General features: G+C 52.2%; 11 protein-coding genes and 1 non-coding gene across 12 annotated transcripts; 6 read left to right on the forward strand and 6 right to left on the reverse strand.

Annotated features, from left to right (window-relative positions):
• Positions 1-93: 93 nt before the first annotated feature.
• Positions 94-1,314, reverse strand: K460DRAFT_325036 (N-terminal nucleophile aminohydrolase). Its single transcript, XM_040930584.1, has 4 exons — positions 1,161-1,314; positions 1,083-1,102; positions 965-1,015; positions 94-906 (listed from the first exon to the last, which is right to left on the reverse strand). Exons 1-4 carry the CDS (start codon positions 1,202-1,204, stop codon positions 179-181), a joined length of 843 nt encoding a protein of 280 aa, XP_040794364.1. The 5' UTR covers positions 1,205-1,314; the 3' UTR covers positions 94-178.
• A 356-nt stretch (positions 1,315-1,670) lies between these two features.
• K460DRAFT_401811 (uncharacterized protein) lies at positions 1,671-2,729 on the forward strand (the record flags this gene model as incomplete). Its single annotated transcript, XM_040936461.1, has 3 exons — positions 1,671-2,160; positions 2,219-2,574; positions 2,628-2,729. 3 exons carry the CDS (start codon positions 1,671-1,673, stop codon positions 2,727-2,729), a joined length of 948 nt encoding a protein of 315 aa, XP_040794365.1.
• Positions 2,730-3,069: 340 nt separating this feature from the next.
• On the reverse strand, positions 3,070-4,691 carry K460DRAFT_401812 (uncharacterized protein; the record flags this gene model as incomplete). Its single annotated transcript, XM_040936462.1, has 2 exons — positions 3,070-4,598; positions 4,667-4,691. The coding sequence occupies 2 exons, from the start codon at positions 4,689-4,691 to the stop codon at positions 3,070-3,072; spliced, it is 1,554 nt and encodes a 517-aa protein (XP_040794366.1).
• A 462-nt stretch (positions 4,692-5,153) lies between these two features.
• On the forward strand, positions 5,154-7,330 carry K460DRAFT_272149 (actin-like ATPase domain-containing protein; the record flags this gene model as incomplete). The annotated part of the gene is made up of 6 exons (XM_040927775.1): positions 5,154-5,310; positions 5,370-5,438; positions 5,494-6,036; positions 6,089-6,176; positions 6,241-6,943; positions 6,998-7,330. The coding sequence occupies 6 exons, from the start codon at positions 5,154-5,156 to the stop codon at positions 7,328-7,330; spliced, it is 1,893 nt and encodes a 630-aa protein (XP_040794367.1).
• Positions 7,331-7,910: 580 nt separating this feature from the next.
• Positions 7,911-9,641, forward strand: K460DRAFT_362550 (NAD(P)-binding protein). The gene is made up of 3 exons (XM_040932663.1): positions 7,911-8,297; positions 8,362-8,478; positions 8,531-9,641. Exons 1-3 carry the CDS (start codon positions 7,960-7,962, stop codon positions 9,153-9,155), a joined length of 1,080 nt encoding a protein of 359 aa, XP_040794368.1. The 5' UTR covers positions 7,911-7,959; the 3' UTR covers positions 9,156-9,641.
• A 581-nt stretch (positions 9,642-10,222) lies between these two features.
• Positions 10,223-12,796, forward strand: K460DRAFT_401815 (uncharacterized protein; the record flags this gene model as incomplete). The annotated part of the gene is made up of 3 exons (XM_040936463.1): positions 10,223-10,433; positions 10,505-12,733; positions 12,783-12,796. The coding sequence occupies 3 exons, from the start codon at positions 10,223-10,225 to the stop codon at positions 12,794-12,796; spliced, it is 2,454 nt and encodes an 817-aa protein (XP_040794369.1).
• A 2,064-nt stretch (positions 12,797-14,860) lies between these two features.
• On the reverse strand, positions 14,861-16,788 carry K460DRAFT_299213 (base excision DNA repair protein). The gene has a single exon (XM_040929791.1). It carries the CDS (start codon positions 16,574-16,576, stop codon positions 14,990-14,992), a length of 1,587 nt encoding a protein of 528 aa, XP_040794370.1. The 5' UTR covers positions 16,577-16,788; the 3' UTR covers positions 14,861-14,989.
• Positions 16,789-16,990: 202 nt separating this feature from the next.
• On the forward strand, positions 16,991-17,855 carry K460DRAFT_272919 (Phospholipase/carboxylesterase; the record flags this gene model as incomplete). Its single annotated transcript, XM_040927840.1, has 4 exons — positions 16,991-17,085; positions 17,135-17,225; positions 17,280-17,704; positions 17,750-17,855. 4 exons carry the CDS (start codon positions 16,991-16,993, stop codon positions 17,853-17,855), a joined length of 717 nt encoding a protein of 238 aa, XP_040794371.1.
• A 623-nt stretch (positions 17,856-18,478) lies between these two features.
• Positions 18,479-18,573, forward strand: K460DRAFT_t6. Its single transcript has one exon. It is a non-coding gene; the product is annotated as a tRNA-Glu (tRNA).
• On the reverse strand, positions 18,541-19,360 carry K460DRAFT_362555 (uncharacterized protein). The gene has a single exon (XM_040932664.1). It carries the CDS (start codon positions 19,312-19,314, stop codon positions 18,733-18,735), a length of 582 nt encoding a protein of 193 aa, XP_040794372.1. The 5' UTR covers positions 19,315-19,360; the 3' UTR covers positions 18,541-18,732.
• A 1,064-nt stretch (positions 19,361-20,424) lies between these two features.
• K460DRAFT_362556 (carbohydrate-binding module family 18 protein) lies at positions 20,425-21,977 on the reverse strand. Its single transcript, XM_040932665.1, has 4 exons — positions 21,555-21,977; positions 21,489-21,505; positions 21,178-21,403; positions 20,425-21,118 (listed from the first exon to the last, which is right to left on the reverse strand). The coding sequence occupies exons 1-4, from the start codon at positions 21,655-21,657 to the stop codon at positions 20,823-20,825; spliced, it is 642 nt and encodes a 213-aa protein (XP_040794373.1). The 5' UTR covers positions 21,658-21,977; the 3' UTR covers positions 20,425-20,822.
• A 795-nt stretch (positions 21,978-22,772) lies between these two features.
• Positions 22,773-27,638, reverse strand: K460DRAFT_273188 (uncharacterized protein; the record flags this gene model as incomplete). The annotated part of the gene is made up of 1 exon (XM_040927857.1): positions 22,773-27,638. The coding sequence occupies one exon, from the start codon at positions 27,636-27,638 to the stop codon at positions 22,773-22,775; it is 4,866 nt and encodes a 1,621-aa protein (XP_040794374.1).

Genomic DNA, 27,638 nt, shown 5'->3' on the forward strand with positions numbered 1-27,638 from the left:
AAAGTGAAGAAGCTAGGAGTATTGTGCGTTTGAAGGCGTTATTTTCATAATTGCTACATAAGTCGTCCATGTCTTCTACTTCCCGATGGCGAACCCGCATAGCGCCGCAACTCACTCTGACATGCTACCCTGACTACACGCCGGTACTGTAGTTTGACCACACGAATAGACTTGTTCTCTACAGATTGGTCAGGTAGTCCTCGACCTCCGAAGGGCTCAGCTTCCGGAACCGCGGGCCGACTGCTCCCTCAACTCCCTCGAAACCAAGCAGACGGTCCTCTGGCGGGCCCACAATGCCGATCTCGACCGTCTCGCCATTCATTTCTCCCTCTATTGTCTCCTTCAAAGTAAGAAGAGCGATGTGGATCGCGTCCTCCAGCTCTAAACCCTCGGTGTACCGCTTCTCCAGGAACGTCTTCGCACTCGTCGCGCTCTTGCCGATCGCTGTCGCTTTCCACGGAAAGTAGCTACCGCTAGGGTCGACTTGGTACAGGCTGGGGCCACCTTTCAGGATGCCACCGGTCTTGCCGCTCACTTTCTTCTTCTCTTCACTTATCTGCTCCTCGCTCTTGCCCTCCTCCGCCTCTGGCTCAATGCCATCATCCCAGCCTGCGATGAGCAGACTAACACCATACGGCCGAACACCACCCGACTGTGTAGCCTCCTGCATCACGCGCGCCACATCCTGGACTAATATCCTCGTGGGTGGATACTCGTTGTATACGCGCTTGTAGCCGGTGTGTGAGACCTTGCGAGCCTTGTCGACGAGAACACGGTAGTCGGGGCCCATTCCAGAGTAAACCATGCCGATGTTTGGGGTTATGAGGCTGATCTTCGACGAGGATTGCGAGTCGATGAGCGGTGATGACGACTTCTTCTCGGTTGCGAGGACAATTCCATTGGTAGCTAGTACAAGCGATGAGCAATGATCTAGGTTTTATGCCCAGTGTAGGACGCAACATACCCTTAATGCCCAGAGAGGTAACACCTTGGTTGACGGCGTTTAAGGCATACTCTATGTATCAATCAGAACCCGTTCAAATACAGACTGGGCGACCTTTCGGATCATAGAATGTGCATACCTATCTGTACCAGCTTGCCGCTACGCAAACAAGTTAGCAAACACCTCGCATGTACCACTGCTGTGGAGCAACGCTTACCTGGGCGAGAATGTGGTGAGCGAGAACGAATATCTGTCCGCCATGGTCGAGTGTGAGTGATCGATCGAATGGATAGGAGAAGGTCAACTCGACGAAGTAGACAGAGATGTAGCGGGGTGGTGGATAAGCGCGAATACTAAAGGCGATCTGAGCTGGAGCTCCAGGCTACGGAGCTTCGTCGCAAGGTGCCAAGCCATATCGGCAATCGGCCATACTCTGCCTCCGGGCGCCTTCCAACTTGGAACCTTTGACCTTCGATTCTTTGACTTTCTACAACCGCTTTTTGTCCACGCCTCTGCCGTGTCTGCCACCGTGTCTTTTGTGCCACTCAAAGAATTAGGAGGCTGTGCTGGAACATGCTCCGCGCTACCGAGACTCTTAAGTTGGCGAATGTCTTCTCCGCGGCTTCCTGAATAATCACATCACTATATTTGTCCCATGCTTCCTTCCCGGTAAGATTCGCATTAACCTCCGTCAAGCTTCCGCGCGAACATCAACCTTCAACACAACATGTCTGCTTCCTCTGGGTTCCAGGCTATGCCAGGCTGGTACTGGCCCGACGATATGCCCAAGAACGAACCTTCACATGCAACGCCTTCGTCCGGGTCATCTTCATCGCAATCTCAGCCTCAGCCATCAAGCACCTCAGCCACTGGCGAAACTCCTTCGGCAGGACAAAGCACACGATCCAGGCGTACACATTGGCCACCCAGGCAGTGCAGGATTTGTCTTGAGACTGTTCAGCCTACCTTCAATGTCCCTTCGCAGAATCTCCCCAGCTTCCTGCAGTCATCCAACGTTGTCTACGAAGACGATAGCGGGCGCCTGATCCGGCCGTGTTTGTGCAAAGGCTCCTCGAAATATGTTCACGAAGCTTGTCTGCAGGCGTGGCGCCATGCCGATCCCGATTATGGACGGAGAAACTACTGGCAGTGTCCTACCTGTGGCTTCAAGTACCGACTTGCGCGCTTGGGCGCTGGACGATTCATTGGCAGTGTTGGTAAGTCGATGCGTACTGCTCTGTTCACAAAAAATAGAAGATGCTAATGACATTGCAGCTGCTCAGATAACCTTGACAGCATTGATTCTAATTTTGATAGTCTTCTTCCTCGGATTCTTCGCTGATCCTATCATCAACTTGTATTTGGACCCATGGAGTTACCTCACGCCATGGTCTAGCTGGTCAAGATCTAGTTACTCCTCTCACTATGAAGATGATGAGCCAAGTACCTGGTATGAGCACTTTGCGAAAGGCTTCGCCAGTATGGGTGTGCTTGGTTTTGTAAAAGTTCTAATAGCCAGTCCGCTTTCCTACTTCAGGATTGGAGGCGGTCGTGGTCGTACGACCGGTCGCGATCGGTATGAGCAGGTCAGTTGGATCATCATCCTGATCGGCGTAGGCACATTCCTCGCGGTACGTATTGAAGTTGTCTGCAAATTGATTAGGCAGTTACTAAAGCTTAATAGGCGGTTTATAAAGGTGTACGTGTCTGGAGTCGCCGAGCGCTCGAAAAAGCTGGCGAACGAGTTATGGACGTTCAAGGTGATGACGATGACGCAGACGAATAGTTCATGATTGGGTGTGGCTGAGTAAACATCAATGACCCTTTCTTTCGTCGCGTTCCAATATCCCGACTTCTCCCTGAAGACCGCACATTCTTAAATTGCCACGAGTTATTCCTCAATACTGTGTCGATTAGTCTACGTGCGAAGATTGAACTGCCCGCGACCTCCATATCGGCATTGCACGTCTTGTGCGGCCGTCCTTTGGACCGTGGCGCTATCGCCTTTGGCTCCTTTTCTTTGGTCTCGTCTGCTCCTCGAAGCACCTGTACAAGACCTGACTGAGCACGAGCCTTTGGCACAACCCACACATAGTCTACATTAGTTACCATAGGCCTCGCCAATATTATTCGACGCCACAACATACTCTGGCCTTCAGAAGAACATTGCTCGTGTCTGGATGCTCACCCCATTCATCGCCGAACTTCTCTAGGCACGGGAACACGCAGAAGAGGACCCTTCGCTCTATGAGCGTGTCGCCGTCCTCGTCCAACACAGTGTCCAGGTCGTTGACAGGCTCCATCCTTCGACTGTCAAAGTGGGTAGGTTGCCCTTCCTCGTTATGAAAAAAGAGCAACTGATATTGCGCCTTCTGGAGCGCGAGGGTATGTTGCAGATCCGCAGCAGCATTGAAGATACCCATCAGCCCTGCTTGCGCACCCGATGTGATGCTGACAGACGTCAAAGTGAACAGTAGATGTCCAACGTCCCCAGCCAGTCGGTGCAACACACCCGCTCTTCCTTCATTGCGTGCGTGATTCACGTTGCTGTTCTTCCCCATTACACGAATCGTTACTCGTCTCCACTCGCTATACTCAGGTCCAGCACCGTGGATAAATTGAGCACATTGTCGAAATGCTGCCAGGGGACCCGTCTCCGGCAGTCCAACGACGAAGGGTTCTTGAAAAATCTCCATGAGCTTGTTCGTTACGACTGCTTGATACAACGCGAGTCTATCCGTACCGCCAACAAGCGCATAGTCAGGGGTTACAGCCTTGAGGACATTCACAGTCTCCGCTGGGATATTATCAAGATTCAATTTGGACCGTCTGAAGTTCGTAATCACCCATTCTCGAACACGATGTGCGAGCTGCGAGAATGACTCCGCAAGTTCGTTGTCCGTGGTCTGCGAGTCCACGCGTGTGAGGGAAGAGATACTAGATTTGAGAGACAGGAGCTGCTGGAGCCTCTCTTGCGATTCTTTCTCGGTGGCGTGAAGACGGGAGCGTAGCTCGTTCCATTCTGCCTCGTCATGTTGTGATGCTCCTCGCTCGAGCTGGTCGCGGTACATGGCGTCTTGGGCCACTAGCTGTTCTTGCACTTGCACGAGTCTGTAGCGCAGTTCGTAATTTTGTCGAAACACGTCATCTCCTGAACGATCAGAGGACCGGCGGACTTGGTTGTCTTGTTCATGCTCGGCTGATATACGGGAGGGAGCGATGTCCGCCTTTCGTTGTGTCTCAGCGAGCTGGTGCCTTAGCTGTTCAATTGTATCTTGACATGTCTGCCCTTGCTGTCTGGTCTTCTCTAGCTCTTCTCTCAACAAATCCTGCTCTTGCCTTGCTCCTGCCAAAGCCCTCTCTAGCTCTGCTACTTTTCCTCCCGTGTCTTTGGCTGCTTGGGGAGGACGAGCTTCATGATCAGGCTCTCGTTCCGAGGGCGAGGTCATCGTATCTCTGCCATCGTCTGCTGCTTCTCCACTCCGTTGCCGGAGCATGTCATTGAAGGGGTTCCTCCGACGGGGCAACTCGTCCTTTTTTGCATTGGGAGCAGCTATCGCAGCTTTCGGTGGGGTGCTAATAGTATCGGAAATGGGCTTCGATGTCTTCGCAATAAGCTTTGCACCGCGCTTCACGCCGAGGCGACTGGAAAGATCTACGCTTGTCAACAACCGTCGAGGGATGATAGCAGCCAAGTCAATGTCCTAGACGGGTGACGCCTACCAGAGCTCTTTCTTTCGCCAGTCATACCTGTTATAGCTGTGACCGAGCGTTCCGATTCCAGGGTCTCATCTCGGAAAGATAACCATCGCATGAACTTCACACCTCGAATAAGCTTCCCTAGTTCGCGAGAGTGTACAACTCTCGCTGGGGGCTTCGAGGATTATGACAGCGCGAAACGACTGCGGGGCTGATACGATACTGCAGCCTCGCGTGGCTGATGATCATCCGAGCTACAGCTGGAAGCCTGCCATGCATCGCACCGCTGGACGCCAGGCTTCAACCATACACGGCGCACTTCGCCGGTGCCTGAATTGTTCAATGCCTTTCAGGCAGACACATCGATGACCTCGACGACCTTCCCACTCGCAATCGCGTCTCCATGACTGTCTCCCGCTCATTTGCACATTCAGCCCCGCCTCCAGACGACACGCGACGAGCGAATCGGCAACAACAGCCTACTGTGTGCAAGACTCGATATCGCTAGAGGATGGAAGGCACGTTTCCGACCCGGGGGAGCAATATCCCCTATGCGTTCGATCCAGGCACCAATGCCAGCATCGCGACAGGCGCAGGCAGCGCCCTAAAACCTAGCGCAGCCCAGGATAGGCTGATTGTAGGCGTAGACTTTGGTACAACATACAGCGGTAGGTAACAGGCATTTGGTGGTCCATGGTTGGAAAGCTAGGGTGCTGATCTCCACTAGGTGTGGCCGCTGTTTACAGCGCGACTCCAGACGATATAGACATCATAAAGACATGGCCGGGCGGGAACGGTACGCTGTCCAACAACTGAACCATGGCGCGCTGCAAGCTCACGATTATACTTAGGAATCACTTCCGACAAAGTCCCCACCGAAATCGGCTACACAGGAACTCCCGCCCATAATGGCTCCAGCTCCTCGCTCGATGCATCCGCAAAGCCAGCACAGACTATCAAATGGGGATTTCAGTTCAAGCCGGAAGACACGCGTCTTCGTTGCATAAAACTGTTCCTCGACCGAAACCAAAAGCTACCCCATTTCGTATCGCCGCTCGAAACGGCTGCGCAGCTCCGCAAGTACGAGAAGACCGTCATGGAAGCTGCCTCGGATTATCTTTCGCAGATATACAAACATACAATGGAGACATTGACAAGAAGATATGGCGAGACCTTCATGGGCATGACCAAGGTTCAATTCGTACTTACTGTGCCTGCGGTATGGTCGGATTCGGCGAAGCATGCCACGTTGAAGGCAGCAGAGAAAGCAGGGATGGGGAACCGTCATGACTTGAAGCTCATATCGGAGCCTGAAGCTGCGGCGGTGTATACACTGAAAGCCATACAGCCAAATCATCTGCAAATTGGGGATAACTTCGTCGTATGCGATGCTGGTAGGTCGCATTGAAACTGAACGCCAATTAAGGATTTGACTGACAAATGTAGGTGGCGGTACTGTCGACTTGATAGCATACAAGATCACTCAGCTTAATCCTCTCCGCGTCGAAGAGAGCGCTGTTGGCACTGGTGGGTTGTAAGTGAACTTTGACGATACGTAATGCAATCACGACACATACTAATTCGTACTGTGAATGTAGGTGTGGCTCAGCATTCCTCAACTACCGTTTCGAAGACCACGTCAAGCAGCGAATAGGAACCGAACGGTATAACTGGATGCGCGAGAAAAAAGCGAAGACTTGGAACATGGGCTTGAAGTACTTTGAAGAATTCGTGAAGCGGAATTTCAACGAGGAAGAACATGCCGAGGTGAACGTTCCCTTCCCTGGCCTGCCTGATGACGAGGAGGCAGGGCTGGATTCGGGCTTCTTGATCATGAGTGCTGAACAAGTGAAAGAGATATTTGACCCCGTTGTACAGGAGGTTATACACTTAGTAGAAGGCCAAGTCAATAGCATACGTGCAAAAGGCGGCCTAGTGTGTGGTATCGTTCTAGTCGGTGGCTTCGGACAGAGCAACTATCTGTATGGTCGGATGAAGTCACACTTCAATAGTGCGCCTCCGCCGCCGTATACTGAAAGACCAACGCACGCAATTGCACTAAGCGCGCCGCAGTCAGTCGAAATCTACCATCCCATACACGCTTGGACAGCAGTAGTTAGGGGCGCAGTGCTGAGAGGGTTAGAAGGCAACATGGTGATTAGCAGGAGATCGCGATGGCACTACGGGACGAGCTATGCGACTGTGTTCGACGAAGCGAAGCATCCGATTTCTGATCGGTACTGGAGTCCACTCTGGGAACGATGGATGGTAAGCGACAGGATGCAATGGCACATCGCAAAGGTAACTTCACACTCATCCATCCCGCCCCCGTCACCGATACTAATTCCCTGCTAGGGCGCACAAGTCTCCGAATCGACACCCATATCCTTCCATTACACGCGCAACTTCCGGCCCGGGCAATCCCTCATCGTTGAAGACGACCTCATTGCCTGCGATGCCGACACCTCACCTGACTCGTTCCGCAAAGGCCTCATCAACGTGTGTACCCTAACGACTGATTTGAATACTGTGCCAAAGAGCTTGTTTACGCGATTGACGACGACAAAGGGTGTGGAGTTTGATAATCTAGACTTTACTCTCGACATGCGGATTGAGAGTGCTGGGTTGGTGTTTGAACTCAAGGTGGATGGAGTGAGGTATGGGGCGGTGCAAGCGAAGTTCCACTGATTATATTAAGTTTGAGAGTAGATTTACGATGGCCTGCCAGTACATTGGTAGCTAGGAGGAACCTGGAACAGAGGCACCAACATGTAACAGGCATAACGAATCTCACACCGACTCCAAGTCAACTAGTATCACGCACGACTTCGGAGCTAAGTTTACACTTGATCAGAACATATACACTAGGATGTTAAAGCCACAGTATCAACGCATTTAGACTTTTGCTCCATTGTTTCCCTCCCGACGCTTCGTCTCGAACATCTAGCTTCAACCTATATCTCATGGCCGAGCTTACGCACTATGACATACCTTTGATCCTAGATCGTATAATGATTCAAAAGGAGACTTTCGACTAGCATGTACGCGATGCGAGCTCTTCGGCATTTGTCGTCGTTCAAGCACACGCTTGAAAGTTATATCTATGAAGCTGCCTTGGTCGATGATCAAAACGTGATAGCGCGTGTGATGGTTTTCCGAGCATGATGTAATGATGAACGCTGGTTAGGCCCTGGCGGCACCGTTTACTGTCTCTAAAATGCACCCATCATATGCAAGTTGCGTTTACTTCGTAGCTTGGAGGATTTTCTTGTTTGCTCAATCCTTTCCTATTATTCGTTGTGTTTATGAAAATAGCAATGTTCCTCAGACCATCGAACGTCACCTTGACGCGCGCTGCAACGCGATGTTTTTCCCGTGACGTCAGCGCGCTCTCAGCGGCTACTCACTATAATTCGACTTTGACACTGCAATCAAACCGCTCATCTTCTACAACAACTCGTATGCAAACACGACAAGGCACAAATTATATCACGAATCAACTTCACCGACCATACAGCAACATGTCAACGAACAACTCAGAACTTCAGCTCAGCACGGTGTTCGATGTCAAGGGCAAGGTCGCACTCGTCACAGGTGGAGGATCAGGCATCGGCTTGATGATCACGCAGACGCTCGCTGTCAATGGAGCCAAGGTGTACGTGAGACTAGATGTATGTATGAAGTGCACGTGAGACATTTGCTGACTGCTCCCACTATAGGTACATTGTCGGACGGACTGAGGAGAAGCTTGAGAAGGTGGTCGAAGTACATGGTAAGGACATTGCTGGCGAGATCATCCCCATTGTCGGCGATGTATCAAAGAAAGATGGCGTAGAGTAAGTCGACCAACTACCCAGAGGTGGGTTCAAATTGCTGAGAATGCAACAGGAAGCTTGTGAAGGAGATCGAGTCTCGCGAAAAGTGCCTGTGCATCCTCGTGAACAACGCGGGCATCGCCCCTGGCAAGGTCGAGACCAGTGTCGACAGTGCAGAGGAGTTCAAGGAGAACGTGTTTGAGCCGGCCACAGAGAAGGAGTGGCTCGACGTCTACCAGACCAATGTCGTGGGCCCCTTCCTCATGAGCACCGCATTCCTCCCTCTCCTTCAGAAAGCCACAGAGGTGCACAAGGGCTACTCGGGAACCATTGTCAATATCAGCAGTATATCGGGCCACATCAAGATCTCGCAGGGTCACTTCGCATACAACACCAGCAAGGGCGCTACGATCCATCTGAACAAGTTGCTCGCCTCGGAGATTGCAAAGAACAAGATCAAGGTTCGTGTCAACAGCATTGCACCGGGCGTCTTCCCGAGCGAGATGACTACGAAGGAGAGCAGAGATGACAACCAGAAGAGCGAGATGCCGAAAGAGCACAAGGAGCATCTTCCTTCTCAGCGACCAGGGAAGGATCAGGACATGGCCGCAGCGATTCTGTTTGTTGTCGCCTGCCAGTATCTGAATGGTCAGACTGTTACTGTCGATGGCGGCTATGCTATTCAGGTCGGAAACTAAGTGCGTTGTTAGCACTCATCTTGTCACCACAAGGAGTGGTTCCTTTTCATGCGTTCAAGGCAAGCGTGTGCATGTTCAGATGAATTCAAAGTCTTCCACTTGTTCTCTGGTAACCCTTTCATGCATGTGGGCGATTCGGTGCATGTTGACGTAGTCGACGAGGCTATTGCCAACGGGTCAGCCTTGATTCGTTGAGCGACGCGTTGCAGAGGTTCTTGTCGTCTGCTTATGTAACGAGGCACACCATGACCAAAGTGGAGAGCGTTGCAGAGCAGAGGCAAAGAGGAGGATCCAGGCTGGACGAGTCTCATGTCTGAGGTCTCGCTCCTGTGGTATGGCGATGTCTGGAGGTTGAGGTTCGCCCTTGACAAGCTGTTTCAGAGGTAGAGGGCTGTCGATAGGTGCAGGTGAGTTCTGATAGTATGCAAAGTGGACCGTGGAGATTGCTCTCTAGTAGGCCGCCTACGCACATGAGCTGTCCCTTGCGCCAGCGTAGCCATGCCGACCAACTCGAGCTGTCAGAGATGCCATCCCGATCTTCTGCCTCTGCGCACCCGAACATTCCCTCGGCATGAGACGCCCGAAACAAGACGGCGCCGTTTGTGGAGCAAGCCCATGCCACGGGTGATAGGGCAGGATGGCGGCGATCAGGCTGCACAAGGGAAAGGCGACGGCTAGTTCCAGAGCATACGGTCACGCGGAGCTGGACTCGAGCCAGTGCAGAATGGTACAGGGCCGAGTACGAGTACAAGGCGGTGATGGTTGTATACGAGGCATTGGGGGCTCAGTTGCACACGCCGGTGCACGATCCTGCCGAAACCCCACGCTGCCCTAGTTGTTGGTGAGTACATGGTTTATTAGCTGGAGATGCTGATTGCGCTAGCGGCGCATCCCCGGCCTCAACTCCACTTTAGATACCGTTATCCCTCCATCGGCCTGTCGTCGACCCCCAAATGGTCCAGCTGTGTCTTTGCAACGCTGGCTCCTGACGATACTACAGACATTGACCGTCTAGGTCGCGACAGGCGGCTCAGCGACACACGCTGTCTGCCCTCGAATCCTGGCACATGGCCGCGACTGTCACTGTTCCATCGCCTTCGCTCTTGCTGCGATCGCCGGGCCCTACTCCACAAATCATCGCGACCGGGTCCAAGATCGTGCCTCCACCACCTCCACCACCACAAGCACCACAAGCACCACTCTCTGCGAGCAAAGAGGCCCCGAAAGCGTCGCAAACCAATGGCGTGGCCAAGAGGAAGCAGTCTAAGAGCCGTAATGGTAGGCTACCATCTTCTTTGTACTTCCCTAGTCGCTTGCGGCCAAAGCGCTGTATTGATGTTTGCCTTTAGGATGCATTACCTGCAAAGCAAAGCGTTTGAAATGCGACGAGACGAAACCCACCTGCCAGCAGTGTGCAAAACGGGCAGTGGCGTGCGGAGGCTACAAGAAGGACTTCAAATGGCGCCCATTCGAGGAACCCAATATCCCCGGGAAGCCACCTGCAAAGTCACGCAAAGCCTCACGCTCTCAGAATGATCTTTGGCAATTCTCTGACAACATAGACGGTGGAACTACCCCGACTTCCGCACCTTTCGACTTCCCTCACCCTGCCAGTTTTCACGAGCCTCAATATGCCTTCTCCAATCAAGCCCAGACCGCCTACTATCCGCCGACGCCCATCTCATACCCCGCCCTACATGGCCTCCCACTACAAACATCGTTTCCGTCGACATCGTTCCCGCCAGGGCCCATATATCCCGGCCAGCAGTCGTCAGCTTTCAACATGGCCCCTCACTCGACTTCACCAGTCGATTCCTATCCGCCGAGCTCGCTCGGAGGACCACAAAGTTTGTTCAGAGAGGACAGCATCAACACAATGCATACCAAGACTACTACGGCTTCAAGCGTATCCTCTGGACAGTCGCCACGCCTTGTAGACCTTCTGTTACCAGGCACAAATCTCAATGTACCACCAGAGGAATACTCGTCGTTTCTCTCCCGACATGAAGCATTCTACCAGCCCACTGGCCTGACCCCGCCGGCACCCATGGACGAAGACATCGAGGAGATACCCCGCAGCGTCAACATCGATCCAGAAGCTTGGGTCATGCGCTTACCCTCGCCAGCACCCTCAAGTTCCTCAGGCTCGTCCCCCGACTCGCCAGATTTCAAGATTCTGAGCCAACCGCAGTTCTCCCTTACTTCGCCAGAATCCCTCACCCGGCGGTACGATAGAGATACGTGTGGCATACTCTCCGTAAAAGATGGTCCCACAGAGAATCCATGGCGAACCCTAGTGTGGCCCCTCACGCGCGACTGCCCGGCGCTTTATCATGCAATCGCCTCCATGACGTCGTTCCACCAGTCGACGGTAATGCCCGCTCTGCGCATCCAAGGGATTGACCACATGCGGAATGCCGTTCATGCATTAGCGGCGGGGCTGCAAAACATGCGATTCGATGCAGCCATCTCGACAACACTTGTGCTCGCCTTCTCCGAATCCTGGGACCAGCATATCAGCACAGGGATCGACCATATCAAGGGCGCCAAAATATTGATCAACCAGGCCCTTGTGCAACATCGTCAAACGCCAAAGCTGGGCGAGGACTGGACTCGTCTGAAGTTTCTCTGCAACACCTGGATTTATATGGACGTGATCGCTCGTCTGACTTCTGCCGATGATGATGAATCAAACGACGTTGATGCTGTTCATGAAAGCATCTACGCGACAGGCGAAACGGAGACGACTCTTGATCCTCTAATGGGATGTGCAAACACACTGTTCCCCATCATAGGCCGCGTGGCAAACCTGGTCAGGAAAGTTCGAAGATCGAAAAGTAACGGACCAAGCATAATATCACAGGCAATGCAGCTCAAGTCGCAAATTGAGGAATGGACGCCACCCTCATTCATTGTAGATCCCGAAGATGAGACAACCAGCCCGCATGATTCTGTCAAGACTGCCGTTGCATATCAGTATGCAACACTGCTCTACTTGCATCAGGCCGTTCCCGAAATACCATCGCAGTCAGCAAGCGTCCTTGCCAAGAGGGCACTTTGCGAATTGGCTACTGTTGAGCCACGCTCTCGCTCCGTCATTGTGCACATTTACCCTCTCATGGCTGCAGGCTGCGAAGTAATGGATCAGGAAGACCGCAACTGGGTCAAAGAACGCTGGGGCCTCATGTCATCGCGGATGAAACTCGGCATCCTAGAAAAATGCTTAGAAGTTACCAAGGAGGTTTGGGCACGCCGCGATGCCAACGCAGCCGAGCGAACGGTCATGGACAGTATGCGGGACGATAGCTTCTCGCCCGATCCACCGCTCAAACGTGATTTCGAAGCATTCTTCGAAGACTTCGAACCTGATAGCGAATTCTGCTGGCCTGATGGAGGGTCTAAGCGTAGGGCGCTTGATGCCAAGTCAGCCCATACAATTCCACTGTCTATTCCGGTTCCAGAGGAATCAGCTAGAAAGACGCAAACCTCGAATTCGAGCATGGAAAACTTGGACTATGACCTTACAGTCAAAGGCCGGTTGCACTGGCTGGGCGTGATGAAGGATTGGAACTGGGAAGGTAAGTTGGGCGTACTTGTACCTTGTCTACACCTCGCTAACAGAAACAGTGCTCCTTGGATAAGGGGTTACGTTACCTTTTTCCTTATTCTCACGACTACGACTACATATGACCACCGAGCCGCATTCACGCAGTGTACAATTCAACGAGCAACATACCATTACGACATGTACTAATGCGCTATCCGCATCAGACATTTTGATTTGAAATTATTAATGCGTTACAACATAGCACAGCCACGAACTTTTTCTTAATTTCATTTTCTGGCGTTATGGGGCACAGGGAAAGGAAGCGGGAGGTACGGAAATGACCAAGCGTCACGGGAATATGGAGTTCACCGGGGATCAAGCCTTGGTCAACCTACGGTACAGGAGTCAGCATTTTAGCCTTATGTATTTGCGACTTTGGGGTAGTTCTGTTACTACTAGTGTCCTAGAAGTTCACGCTTGTCAAATTTCGGGTTTGCATATGAGCTGATGCAAGGCTTTTCGCCAAGGCTACATCTCTTTCGATCAGCAAGTTATTACTAGCAACATATCGTTGATCTACACTCGATCGCTCAAGAACCTTGGCCTCTCGACATGAAGAATTATCAAGATCGGCTCGGTCGGGCAACCCAAGCGTAACCTGGTCGTCCAGTCACTGACTTGCCCGCACGACTTACACTGTGTTAGATGGGTTGTACACTTACGACGCTAATCTACTAGAGACACGTTGGTGCTTGCTGCTGTGGCTATCTCAGACAGGTGTCCGTCAAGTGTCAAGTGAAGCCACTGGTTGCAACGCAGGCTGTCAACAGCAGCCATCCGAGACTGGGCATCTGTCAGACCTGACTACCCCCGTGTCGGAGACAGTATCAAGCACCACAACATCAACGCTCTTCCATCTGCAAGAGAAGAGATTGCAAAGCCAGCCACAGTTCTCTCTTCATGTCACGCATTCAAGCCATCACAGTGCTGTCAGTGGTCGAAGTACCCAATGAAGCTTGTATCGCCTGATCAATGGGTCGGTGCGCAAAAGGCAACACCAGCATGCAGATACCCGCAATGCAACGGATATCGGCGTTGTATGTCGTCTCGTGACGGTCGAGAACGAATTGGCATGCGACGAGCCTCGAGTCTTGCGCCTTGTTGCATTGAGATACCTTTCGCTTGGGGGCCTGGCTTGTACCCTTCCGAATCCGCATGCGTTGCCCAATTGATTTGCGTCGCCTCTAATGTTCACATAGGCTGCTGGTACGAGCTATGGTCACTGGGGAAATTGCGTAAAGCTGTGCGATGGAAGATACTGTGGAAGAGTGCAAGATTTGGGCCATTACATCGTTCCGTGTATCGCCTCGCCACAGGAAATGAACACAAAAGCTCTTGTGCATCGCTAAACGACGTTCTAGAAGTTAGACGCAGACCATTGTATTTTACGGTATTAGCTTTCGATCCCCCATCGCTCAACGGTGATCCATGGTCTGGCAATGGTAGCTACATCCTGTTCACCCAAGAACGACTCGGTAGCAGGTACCGCTGCACACAACCCCCTTCCCTCCCCGGTAGAGAAGGACTACAGAAAGGTCACAGAAGCTTAGGCTTTGTACTCTTCTGCTCTAGCCTAGCTCAAGCAGCAATCAAAGGGCATGCGCTTACCCCTACCAGTACATACTCAATCTTCCTTATCTCAGGACACGAGATAGCCAACCTAATGCATTGATCAATTAGACACTCATAACATCGTCTCTACAGAGAAAGAAAACACCCGACTGGCATTACGCTACGCTACGTATACGCCACACAGCGAGCGCTCAGTTCAGCCTTGACATCTACACAAGCAGCAACCTGAAATATTGGTGGCGTTTTCTCGCCCTACGCGTCGGTTGGCCTGCCGCTCGCCTACATTACATTAGGCTTGTACGAGTACTAAATATACGGGTGTAACTGTGATAGTATTGCCCTTTAATATATGAGATGGGCTGTGTAAGGAACAATGTGAGCATGTAGTGGGTAGTGGAACGGAGGGACGGTTGAGGCGGACTGGATTGGGTATAGATACACTTATGTTGGTTCATGGGCTCATTGCCTGCATTGCGTGCATGACTCGGTGGGGTGCAATCGGACTACAGACAGAGTAAGTGAGTGTGTAAATCGACTGTGTAGTTTCATTGATAGGAATATTAGATTTTGGTTTGGGGGCAACCGATAGCCATCGAGTGCCCCTAGCTGCTGTATCGATGTATTAATTGTTTCAAGGGATCCACGCCATTCCACCTCAGTCAGAGGCGGACTGCTCGTCTTCAGAGTGCTCCACTTCGGCATCGCTCACTAGATCGCTCAAGTCACTACTTTCAGCCTCGCTTTCTCCACTGCTTTTGGCGTCACTCTCATATTCCTCGACGGCTTTCTTCTTCCCCTTTGCCTTTGGCTTCTTGCCGCTTGCCGCTTTGGCCGGGCTAGCAAGACCTTCTTTCCTCCCACCAGATCGCTTCACAAGATGATCAAGTGCACATCCCTTCTCCCAACCCTCACTGCTCTCCCCCGTGATGGCTCGACACCGTGGACATGACTTGCCATGTTTGATTAACAGTTGATGTAGCGGGTACTTTAGATCGTCAGGGACTCTGACCTCGCAGTGCGCATACGTCGAGTTGCGCGTCGGGCCTGCAAACGTGCCTTTCGCGCCTGGGGCAAGACCTGCCGGGTCACCAGGTGCAGGGACCCAGCCAAGCCATTTGCAAAGACGGAAGACGTGCGTATCGACTGCGAAAGAAGGGCGCTGGAGACAGAATAGAAGCACGCAGGACGCGGTCTTGGGGCCGATGCCAGGGTATTTTGTCAGGGCGTTGAAAGCGTCGTCGTTGGAGAGGAGATGTAGGTGATCTAGCGAGACTATGTTTTGCTCTGCCTTCTCCACCTCGGCGTTCTTCTCCTCCGCAGCTTCGTTGATAGAGCCCGGGGCCTGGTCCGATACCGAGAGATGGGCATCGCGCCGTGTTTGGTTTTCCTCCCACACCATTTGCAGGATCTTCTTAATGTCTTTGCTCTTGACGTCTGCTAGACCGCCGCTCTTGATCGCTTCAAAGATTTCTTTCTGCTCTGCTTGGCGCACCTTATTCCAATCTACGCTGCCTTTACCGATGCCTTCCTTCAATATACCGAATTTGGCTACAAGGCCAGCAAATGCGCGGGAAGAGTTGGTGCCAGACGTTGCTGCTGATAGTCGAGTTCGAATCAAGGCATCGAGAACTGAAGGCACCTCTCCGCACCCGGAAACATTGAGAGATGGTGCAGGGATTGTCTTTGGGGCTTGAACCTTCCCATGCACCTTGGATAAGAGGCGAGTCACTTCCTCGCATTCTTCAGCTGTTGGATGGGGATAGTTGGGATACGGTGTCTGTCCAGGGGTGAGGCCGTAATTGCTGTTCTTTGCCTTTCCTTTCTTCTTCGGCGACTCGTCGGTAATCATGGTAGCTTTCGCAACAAGATCATCCGCGTCTTCTTTCTTCACTTTGCTGGGTTTCGTAGCTTTCTTCGCATTATTAGGCGTTTTCTTCGGCGGTATAGCATCATCCACTTCCTCCTTGGGTGCTATATGAGGAATAGCTCCTAAGTTATGTGGTAGTTCGTTGACATCCTCCTCTTTCACTGCAACCTTCTTGGCTCTCTTAGTGCTCTTTGGAGTAATTGGGGCTTTTGATGATGTGGTTTTGGGGGAGTCCTCAACCATGGCTGCCTTACGTTTTCGTGCATTACGAGGGACTGGAGTCGCAGGAGGGCTTGAGAGTTGAAGCGGCTTCTGAATGACGGGAGGTGCCGTAGCTTCAGCCTTCACAGCAGAGCTTCTTGTAGTTCTCGCCATGATAGGTAAACTGGAGGTATTAAGTCGATAAAGGGGTGGACGAGCTAAAGTTCTGATGAGGCGTGATGCTAGAGACAGTTTGGCATGAACTCTGAGTGAGATGATTGTGAAGCTTGAGTGAAGAGTTAGGAGCCGAGGTAAGTGAATGGTTCGATGAAAGCTGAGTCTTAATCAACTAGATCACACTTCCGATGAAGTGAGAGTAAAAGTAGCTGATCGTGAATGTCTGGCTAAGGGTCATGACGTCGTCGACGGTGATTGGAGCTTGGACCCTGGCTTATGCAGGGACATATTAGCGCGAAGATGCGCCGAGGCGTCGCGTACGTTCACCACCTTCACCGCGCCAGATCTACCCCGCCTTCCCAGCATTCATCAATACTTTACTATACAAATCATAGTTCTCTTACCTTAGATATGGCTGCAAAGGCACCCTTGGTTGTTCCTGCCCTGAAGCGGCACACGGCTACTGTCATAGTTGCTCATGGGCTTGGGGATAGCGGGGCTGGTTGGTATGGCGCATATGGTTATCACAGAGGAGAGATGCTGATAGAGGTGTAGGATATTTCTAGCAGAGAACTGGCGACGTCGTAGCAAATTCGAAGAAGTGGCCTTCATCTTCCCTAACGCCCCCAACATCCCCATCACCTTAGTGCGTGAACACTCGACGAGACTGTAACCAACACGGTTGCTAATAAGACACTAGAACATGGGCATGCGCATGCCAGGCTGGTACGATATCAAGTCCCTTAGCTCGCTCGACGCCCGCGAAGAAGACGAGAGCGGCATCATCGCATCCCGCGACTACTTCCATTCCCTGATCGACCAAGAAGTTGCTAAGGGCATACCTACGAACCGTATCATAATCGGCGGCTTCTCACAAGGAGGCGCGATATCGTTACTATCCGGCGTTACATACAAGAACCAGCTAGGAGGAATCTTCGGGCTCAGCTGCTACCTGCTCCTGCAGAAGAAGCTCAAGGACATGATACCAACAGAAAGCCCGAACCAGAACACCCCTATATTTATGGGTCATGGCGATGCAGACAATGTGGTTGCGCACAAGTGGGGAAAGATGAGCGCTGATGAGCTCCTGAAGCATGGATACAAGGTCGACTTCAGAACCTATAAGTACGACGATTCGAATCACAGGAAATTATTCTCTAACAGACACAGGAACCTGGCGCACTCAGCCGACCCTGAGGAGATCGATCACCTCGAAGCATACCTAAACCAGCAGATACCCCCTCTTGGCGACGTCAAGTCCGAGACATCCCTCTGACTCCCGCGCTCTGTCTCTTCCTTCGCAACGACAGAAGTGACGACAGTGCTGGTTTCACTCCTCACTTTGGTGGTTGCTTGGATAGTATGGTACAAGAAGCGTGACGATGTGGCACAGCAGGTTCGAGCAGATTCAGAGTGACCGAAGGCCTCCAGGAGCGCTCTATACCTAGATTGGAATACATAGTTTTGGAGTCCGCACCCAGGGCTGCCAAATTGTAGACTGCAATGATTATTAGCCGGTGAGCCAGCTATCCTGTATCTCTTTGCTTTTCTGTCAGTCTTGGAGCCCGAGTTTGCAGACTTATTGACCACCTCCAGCCTACCCTCAGGCCTAGACTTTTTTCCACTTCCTAAGTCCCTCAAGAAATCAATCATAACTATGCACTGCATTTCCGCTTCGCCTCTTCTACCTTTTGGTTTTATTTTCTCGGTTGAAAATTTTCGTCGAAATTTTCGTTCGGCTTAGCCACAGTGGACCCACACTACATCCAACATCATCACATACACCCCCAATTACTTCAATATATGGAATAAACCTTACGCCAGTGCTATTCAGCATCGTTGCCGTCGAATCTAGTATAGATACATTGCATCTTCCATTTTTCTCATATCCAATCACAATCCGATATGGTCTAGTGGCTAGGATTTGCCGCTCTCATCGAGAGTTGTTCACTCACAGTGCCGGCAAGGCCCGGGTTCGATTCCCGGTGTCGGAAACTACGTTCAGCGTTCTTTTTGCGTCGTTTGGGTGTTCGAAAGTGGTGTTGTTGCATCTTTTTGCATTTCGTTGTGGCGGTGAGCTACCCAACAGCCGACCACACATTCCTTTCTTACACTCTACAGCACTAAACTATCATAGGTACATGCTTAGTAGACTACGGGTCAAAGAACACGTCTCTCTCGTCCTTCCACCACGCTTTATCTTTGCGCTCCTCCATCCGCTTCATGAAGCCTAAGAGGTCTGTTCTACCCATCGGACACATGAAGCAACCCCTTGCCGTCCACTCGCACAAGAAGGCTCTATACGCATGGTATCCAGGCGGGAAGCTTGGGTTGCCCAAGCGTGCGCTCTCGTCTTGCACTACCACTGGCTTGACTGCATCTTTCCCCACCGCTACTATATGTTCCACCAGCTCCTTTGTATTGAAGACTCGACTTCGATCTTGCGACAGGCGCATCAGCTCTTTCTTCAAGTGCTCCTCCAACGCTAGCGCCTCTTGCGAGCCGACGGGGTTGTCGAGGCTGAACCCGTAGGGAAGCGTACTCCAGACCTTCTTGGGCACATCCATGAAGCGCACAGCATGGTCGTAGCGCACATACACTTTGATATCGTTGGCCTGGCGGTCTTGGTCCCATTGCATGGGAATCTCGCGAAACCACGGTGGGTTGTCGTGGGGCAGCGTCTGCAGGCGTGTTAGCCAGTTGTCCTTCATTTCACACTCCAGCCGCCGCATCATGATCTTCCAGCGCCACCAGGACAGCTCGTCGGGCTGAGTGATGTCGGCGCGGTCGGTCGTGATGGGGTTGATGTCCTTGCATAGAGGGCAGCGAAAGAACTTCGTATCAGGGTCTGTTTCGTGTGGATGGATCGCTCCCCGTCCTGTGCTTATCAGCTAACGACGGTAACATGTTGGTGTGCAGATGGACGTACCGCCGCTCCCATCTATATACCATGTAAGACATTCCAAGCACACGAAGTGCTTGCATTTCAACTGGCACGCGTGTTCGCTCTCGGTAAACCAATCTCGACTACAAATGAAACAGCCATCGCCCATAAACTCTGATTGGTTTGAAGGCGGCGGCTTGCGGTAGACAGTTACCTGTGTTTCAATGTCTGGTCGAGGATACCTTTCGCAAGATGAGCGTCAGTAAGTTTGCCCCAAGGAAGCTCGTTGGTACTGACCATTTTATCAGCTGCGGAGGTATCTGCAACGAGTTGTCAATGTTCTCACGAGCGTGGAAGAAGGCTCGGTCGTAGCTGGCTTGGTATAGACTCTGCATATTTCATACATCAGCCTGAGGCGGTTTTGCTAGCTGCATATCTAATCACTTACATGCAACCGAGTCCACCAGGAATCATGCTCATGACCCTTGACCATCGGCGGACGCATACTACGCCACTGCCCGCACTCAATCTTATACTCCTCTTCTTCCCTGCCAAATTTCCCCGTATCACTTCCACCGAGCGGTATCATAGTCGTCCGCTTGATCACGTACAGCAGTGGCTCTCCCCTCTTCAGCGCAAACTTGCCGCTTTCAAGCAGCGTATTGCCCACATACTTCGTGACTCTTACCATAGCCCTACCCAGGGGGTTCCTACTCTGCATATCATTTTTAGACTCGGTAGTAGACCACTGTGTGAACTGCGCCTCCGTTGGTGCAGGCTTGAGAGCCTTTGTAACGGTTAAAAAGATATGACCGTCTTCGCCCCAGGAGTTGGCGCCCTGTGGACGAGAGCGCTTCTCGGGATTTGCAGGGGCTTGGAGACGGAGACATCCCTTTGGGTAGCCGCATAACGATGGGTATACATAACGTGTTATATGGTTTGGTTTTAACACGGAGCCACCGCCGCGGAAAAATAGGTCTGGATCTTGGGATTGGGCTCTCGTTGGGCTATGATTTGCTTCTTTCGCCATGGCTAGACAGGCAATATATGTTGCTTCTGATTCAGGTACCTGAGGAGAGAAAAGTTTTATCAGGCTACGAGGACGTTTAATCTGTGAAGAGTGAGTCATGAAAGCAATAACTATCATGATATAGTGAAGATAACGGTAGTGAACCCACTGTGATCCACATTTTTGAGGTACGACTGCTGGCATTATATTATTCGCATGTCCTTCCTCTGGTCCATCTCTAAGTCCTTTTTAGACCTTTTGTAGGCCAAGTTTTTATCACCCGCATTAATCTACCCATCTTCTCCAACTCATGCTTTTCCAATTTTTTAATGACACTTCCACTGTAGCGTTCAAGTGCACTTCCCCCACTTCGCCTGGCACCAGTTCGCCGCACCACAGAAGTCCGCTCCACTTCCACAGAAGTTGCTTCCAGAACAGCACAGTCCGCTCTTGCACTGCCGATTCACAATTGGGCCGCACGTCTCTCCTTCACCAGCCTCTGCCTTCTGAGCAGTAGGCTCTGCCGGCTTGCTCATTGAATTGCACTTTCCGAACCCTGCCTGACACCCATCACCGCAGTAGATAGCCTGGTCCTGGATATCGTTCTTGGGGCCACAGTGGCCGGCGGAAGAACAGCAGCGGTAGACTGAAAGTGAAGATACAATGTCAGTATATCTCATGTATGTTGTAGATGGCATTACGTACAGTAGCCGTTTGTGCCAGCGCCGGGACAGGTTACGCCGCCTTGGGCGTGGCCGCAGACATCGATTACCGGGACGCTGGTAGGGAAGGAAGTAGCTGGGGAGGTCGCCTGCTTGGTCGCGCTTGTTTTGAGGGTGGTAGCGGTGGCGATGGGTTTGCAGCTGGAGGCCGAGCCGGAGAAGGGGTGCAGGCAGGTTGGGGCATCGCAGTGGTCGGGTGTGGTACCGCACTGAAGAGACAATTAGCTGGTGCCAATGGGTCGTCGTCGAAGCAGCTTGGTGATCCCTGTTTGCACGAGGAGAGGGTTGACGTACCCAGCCATATTGGCTACCTGGGAGGGGAATCAGTTTGTGAATTTAACCAACGCATGGCATACATACAGCATTCATTATTAGCGCAGAGCTGGTTTCCATTCTGGGGTCCGCAGTTTCCAGCGAGAGCACCGGAAACCAACGATAGGATAGCGAAAGCTGAAACACGCATTATGACTAGAGATATTATTCGAAAAGCGAGTGACGAAGGATACCAAACGAATGAAGAGCACTTAAAACAAGATAAAAGTTGGAATTTGAAAACGAAGAAGTCGTGAGGACAAATTTCAGCGAGGAGCCGAAGCAGCTCTTTGTATCGATATATTAATAGAGATCCCTTTAATGCCACTGCTACGGTTACATTCCTGGTCCAATCATGCCTATAACGCGCATAGCTCGCATCTGAGGCTGAACATTGGGCCGGCGCTACGGGAGACAGACGATGCGATGCCTGTCTGGAGAGCTCGTTCCTGGGGACAGGGATGACAAGTCCCCGAAATCGATGCCATTTGGCTGGAACCTCGTATTTCAGCATTAGCTAGGGGACGATCGGCACGCCCTGACATTCGCATAGGAGACTCCCTGCCTTGCAGTTAAACTTGGTCGTAAGGGGTTGTCGTCGTGTTCTCCCAACGACTAAAATAAGCAAGCGCCAAGCGCTGGACAGGGGCCAATCACGGCCTGATCCCTGCATCTTCTCCTTAACGCGGAGCAAAGCTTTGAGGCGTTAGCTTAGCACGCGGAGCGCTACGAGACAGCGTCAACAGATAAATTAGGTTTAATGGAAGGGGCGAACTCCTTCGCAATAGGGTTCGTAGGCCGGGAGGCCCGTAATGACAGCATAATGCGTAGAATACGACAAGTTGGTCTTGTAGAATATGCTTCTTGTTGAGATGAGGATGTAGCAAATGATATAAGTGTATTAGAGCTTGTAGTAACATAGCCACTAAATCAGAGTCGATAATAGTACAGGGTATCGTTGATAGTAACGGATTCTCGGGTTCTGGTACAGGCATGGTAGATCATACTGATATCTCCCTGTCCTAACGAGATTATACAATATGTGAAATAAGTCGTGGTGATGTACATGGTGGAATAGATCGATAATATATCGCAAAATAGTCGTGGCTACAGATCGTGGTGATTTACAACAATGTCTATGTCGACAACGATATTCGCTTCGCGTTGAAGGCCGCGCCGAGCCGTGGTGATACAACAGTCGTCGTTCGGTATTCGTACAACAATGTCGTTTTGTCGACGTTTGAAAAGCGTCTCGAGTATCGAACTTCAGTAATAGCTCAATCCTGAAGCCCTAGTCGTCTTCTTCTTCTTCCCCTTATCTTTCTTTTTCGCAGTCGGCGTCGGACTATTGGCCTTATCCCTTCCCGCTAGTCTCTCCCTCCTCTTCTCGTCTTCATTGCCTCCTACCATCTTACTCGCCGCTCCCGTCATAAAGTCGCTGTAGATACTCTCCGCATACAAGCCTGGCGTTGCCGGCTGGCTATGCGAAGCCATCTGCAGCCATTCGCCACCTTCTTCCCAGGCAACACCAGCAGCATTGGCAGCTCTGACCTCTTCGATGTAGGCCTCCATTCTACTTCTCTCGTCATTATCTTCGAGGCCACAGCCACAGCCGCAGCCGACTACGCATTCGCCGTCTTCCATGCCTAGCTCGTCATCCATGCAGTCAAAGTGGGCGACGTGGCCGCAGGCAGGACAGAGATAGAAGCGCCCAGAAACACGGATCCAGCAGATGCTGCAGCTGTATATGGGCTCAGAGAGAGAGGGCTTTGGAGCAGCAGAGTTGGAAATAGTGACAGGTAGGTGGTCGACGCCCCAGGATGACGTGCGAGAGACGATTGAAGTGGCTCGCGATAGGCTAGGCCTGCCATTTTTACCCTGTTGAGGATGTAGCTTGTTTTGACCTGGCGAAGTGCCGAGCCCAGCGAGGCCCTCATCAAGCTCTTTCGACGGGGTTTGTGCTGGGATTGAGAGTTGCAGATATTGCTCGGGAGAGATGAACACGTCTGGTGGTGGCGCAAACTCCTCCATCTCCATCACAGCCGTAGTGCTTGGCTGGAACTCTTGGGCTTCTGGATTGAAGGAAAATCGCCTCAGCGATGACGCGGGCGAGCGCTTCAATTGTCCTGTTGTGTTTGACAGCGGTACTAGAGTCGTTGAAGCTCGCGAAAGGTGTCTGGGCATTGCGTCATCCTTGTCATCGTCCCTATCCCTCTTCAGCGCCAGGTACGTTGAGCCCGCTCTAGAGCTGGCCCGAGGGCCCTCGGGCGGAAAGTAAGATACCAAGCCGTTGAACTTTAGTACCTCAGCTCTCTGACTGACCAAGTCCCAGCAGCTCAGCATCTCGGCATACTGCTCTCTCCACGCGCGATGCAGCCAACCTTTGCTCATGTCCAATAGCGGCCTGCTCACACATGCCTCATCGTCAAATTGATCCTGATTTTTAAGCGTGACTTTGATCGGCTTCACGCCATCCTGGTCGTCATTGTCCCTAGGCGTTGCAGGTAGGCCATACTCCGATGCACCATCATAAGGGGTACCGCCATCATCGTTGAGTCCATCATAGTCGGAATCCGAGTCGTAGATGTTGTCCACGTCAATGATATTTTCCGCTTGCCCAAAGCTCGCTCTTTTGCCGTGCTTCGAACGTGAAGGTGCTAGGCTGCGTCTATCTTGGGTTTCATTGCCATAGAATGTTGTTGTCCCCCAAGTAACCCCGCTCGGTGCAGAAGTAGAAAGATCATCGGTGCGGGACTTGACTGGCGGCGAAGAGGAGAGGGCGTTTGCAAACGGTCGTGATAGCGCAGCTACTGCGCTCGCGAAGTTCGCCGTCGAGCTCCTCTTGAGAGCCGTATGGCTTTGCTCGGGCGATGTGGAATACGGCGTTTGGGTGGCTGTTGGCGTATTTCTCGTTGTTGACGTCCTGATCGGCGGCGTGTTGCCGGTCGAGTAGGGTGTAAGGGGCTCCGAATTGACTGTGTCGCTTCCCCACGGCCCATTGGAACTACCGTGACTTCCATACGTGTCAAAGTTCTTTGCTAGTTTCTGCCACCCAAATTCGTTCATGGGAGTCGCAAATCGTGAATTTGATGTTATCGACGGGACAGAGATTGTAGGTCTGAATAAACTCCACGCAGCATCGGCTGAGGAGAAATAGTCCAGCGAGAAGGCAGGCGCCTCCATTGACATAGGTAGCTGGGACTGTCGCATCCTGGCCATAGCAGACGTCACTCCTTCACGTGCGGCAGGTTCCGCAAAGATACACGACAACATGGCAAGCATCTGGGTATCGGCAAGTCTTTCGAAGTGGTCAAACAAAGCGGGTATCAACCAGGTCACGACGGTATGGTTTCCCCATTTGATCCTTCCTTTCAGCCTGGGGTTAGTCACGGTGTCTGCCTCATCAAACTGGAGGTCCAGGCCACTATCTTTACGTTTGATTCTCACGAGGGCTCTCCGGGCAAGCACAAGAACCTGGTCCCTCCGGTGTGTCTGGGGTAGTATTTCCAAAGGTACCTCATTACTCAAAATCAGTTTGCAAAGCATCCAGATGTCCGCCAGGTCCTCCAGTCCGTGTATCCTCGCTACCTTGGAATTATGTTCACATATCTCTGGTCCAGGGCCAAAAATCCGGTATTCCTCCGCAAGAACTCGCTTACTAGGGACCAGATCATCAACTGCCGAACGAAGAATGGACACTATGGACCTAGTTTTTGCTGGGGGTTTCACAGCACCGGATGAAGAGGGAAGTGAGTTCCGCGATTGGAACCTAGACGCCGCTTTCTGCCATGCCAGAGGAGGCTGAAAATTCCCAATGTGTGCATTTCCCGCCTGATCCGAACCGGACGAAGACGAAGGCGAGCTTGATGTTTCCCAGGAGCCGACAGAAGATGATGGAGACGATGCACCATCCGAGTCGTCGGGGCGCTGAGTTGCAAATCGACCGAATGATTCGAAGATGTCGTCTTTGGAGGGACCGGGGCGAAGATTCCTAGTGATTCGGAACTGAATCGTATCCAGGCCGGGCGCAGATTTTGTGGATGGTATCCTGGCGACTACGAGGGATCCATTGACCGAGAATCGGACTGAACACTGGATGGCAAGAGGAACGTTAGCATTCATATGAGAAGATTGCATAACATCATTTGCAAACTCGCCCTCGTGTTCATCATCCTCACTGGAACTCTCTCCTCCTGGCAGTGGCCCGAGATCCTCCAACGGCTGGTTCTCCTCGGCAAGGTGTAGGCTGTCGTCCAGTCCGCGTTCTCCAAGGGCGTATGAAAGGACGGCCTCCAGTGCTTCCCGCTCCTGTTCCGCGCAAGCTTCGGCGATGAGATTCATCTTGTCGGTCAATTCATCCTGGTTCTCCCTGCTGATTGAAGCCGTGGTCCTCTCGAATTCAATTTCCAAGGGGGTCAAAATCCTGGTGGGGAGGGCACCTGGTAGTGAGCGCTCAATGTTCTTCGGGTAGCCCGCCGGAAAGTTGATTGTGAATCGGAGGAAGACGAGTTTGAGGTCCTCAGTATTCATGTCATAGTCACCCCAGGGGCCGTTGAAGGAGACGGTTATGCAACGTCCTGGAACATTGATATGTTCAAAGGTGAGTTTCTTGTACTTGTTCCCAACGTAAGAAATCTCAGCACCTAGGTCATTCTGTTCCTGGTACGGGTACTTCTCTTCGCGGTCATACTGGTTAGGTCGAGCTCGAAAATCGTTGACATTGTTGTGTCGATCGCCGAACTTGACGCCGTCCATCCAAGTAATGTGTGTGACAACGCGTGGGTCGTTGCGACGGATAGGCTGCGCTGTCATCGTCTCTCGCGGAAGCGTCTCGACGTGGACTCGTGGTTTAGTTTGGCCCCTGGTGCGTGAAGTGAAGACGTCATCGTTGAGCGTGTAGTTCTGCAGAAGGGTAGAAAGGTTGCCTTTGCGCTGATTGCGAGGAGGACCAAACTCGTCTCGGGTGGTCGGAGTCGCTGCAGCTGCAGGGCCGTCGCGGAAGGTGACATAGCTGGCGCCCTTGCGAGTGGCACTTGGCTTTTCAATCAGAGGCTCTCCTTTGCGAAAACCCACGCTGCTCTCGAGCAGCTCCGGAGAGAGGCGATGGAATTGCAGATGCTTGTCAGTGCCCCAAGAGATGAGTTGGAAGTCGCGATCGTCGATGCCGTTGTCAGTAGAACCTCGTGAGCGCCACAAGAACTCGCGGACTTGGGCATCAGGCTCGTGGCCTTGGAAGTCATGCGCGGGGCTATTGGTAAACGTCGCCTCACTGCTGTCATTGACGTGCTTGTAGAGCCACAAACTTGAGTTGCCGCGTTGGGGCATGGCTAGAATGCCGTGAGGAAAGGGTGTGTGGCGCGCCCTCCACACAGGGTAATGAGTGCGGATGACACGTCGCGGCGTGGTGATGCCATCCGTGAAGCCCACGTTGTTCCAAAGCTTGATGGTAGCGTCTAGCGAGCAAGTCATGATTTTCTTGGGGTCATTACGGTTCCAGTCTATGCCGTAAATTTTGGTGCTATGGGCAGCGATGGTGGAGAGGGGAGTAGCGCCACGGCGGGTGTCCCAGATATGAAGGTACTTGTCGTGGGCACTTGCAATGATCTTGTCATTTTGGCGGTTCCACTTGACCTGGGTTGCTCCCGCGGTGAAGTCCGCAAGCTTGAGCGGAGCCTGGCTACTTCGCAAATCGTGCACGAAAACGAAGCTGTCCACGCCGCACGTGGCGAGGAGGTCAGGATGGTGGGCAGAGAAGTTGATGTCTGTGATTGCCCTGTCATGGGCGCGCAGCGTGTACTCAATCGGTGCCTTCTTGTTGTTGTAAGGCATGGACAGGTTGTAGACGAGCGCCAGCTGGTTGCGCGTCGAGGCGATCCACTCTGCCCTCGCAGCAAAAGGCGACCACTGGACGTCGGCGACATCCCAGGAAGACTGGTTGGGAATGAAGAGCGGCAGCGACCAAGGATTGTCTAGATCAATGATACGCAGCCCATTCCTGCTCGCGAGCACAATGTCACGCCCAGCTGGGCTGATGCTGGCAGCGCCAATGTCGTCGTCGACGGCAATGGAGAAGTTGCGGCCAAACGTCGAGCTCTCAAAGGCCGACGATGGCCCACCACCCGCGGCTGCCAT

The sequence above is a fragment of the Cucurbitaria berberidis genome (assembly GCF_010015615.1).
Source record: "Cucurbitaria berberidis CBS 394.84 unplaced genomic scaffold K460scaffold_1, whole genome shotgun sequence".
NCBI classification, from domain to species: domain Eukaryota; kingdom Fungi; phylum Ascomycota; class Dothideomycetes; order Pleosporales; family Cucurbitariaceae; genus Cucurbitaria; species Cucurbitaria berberidis.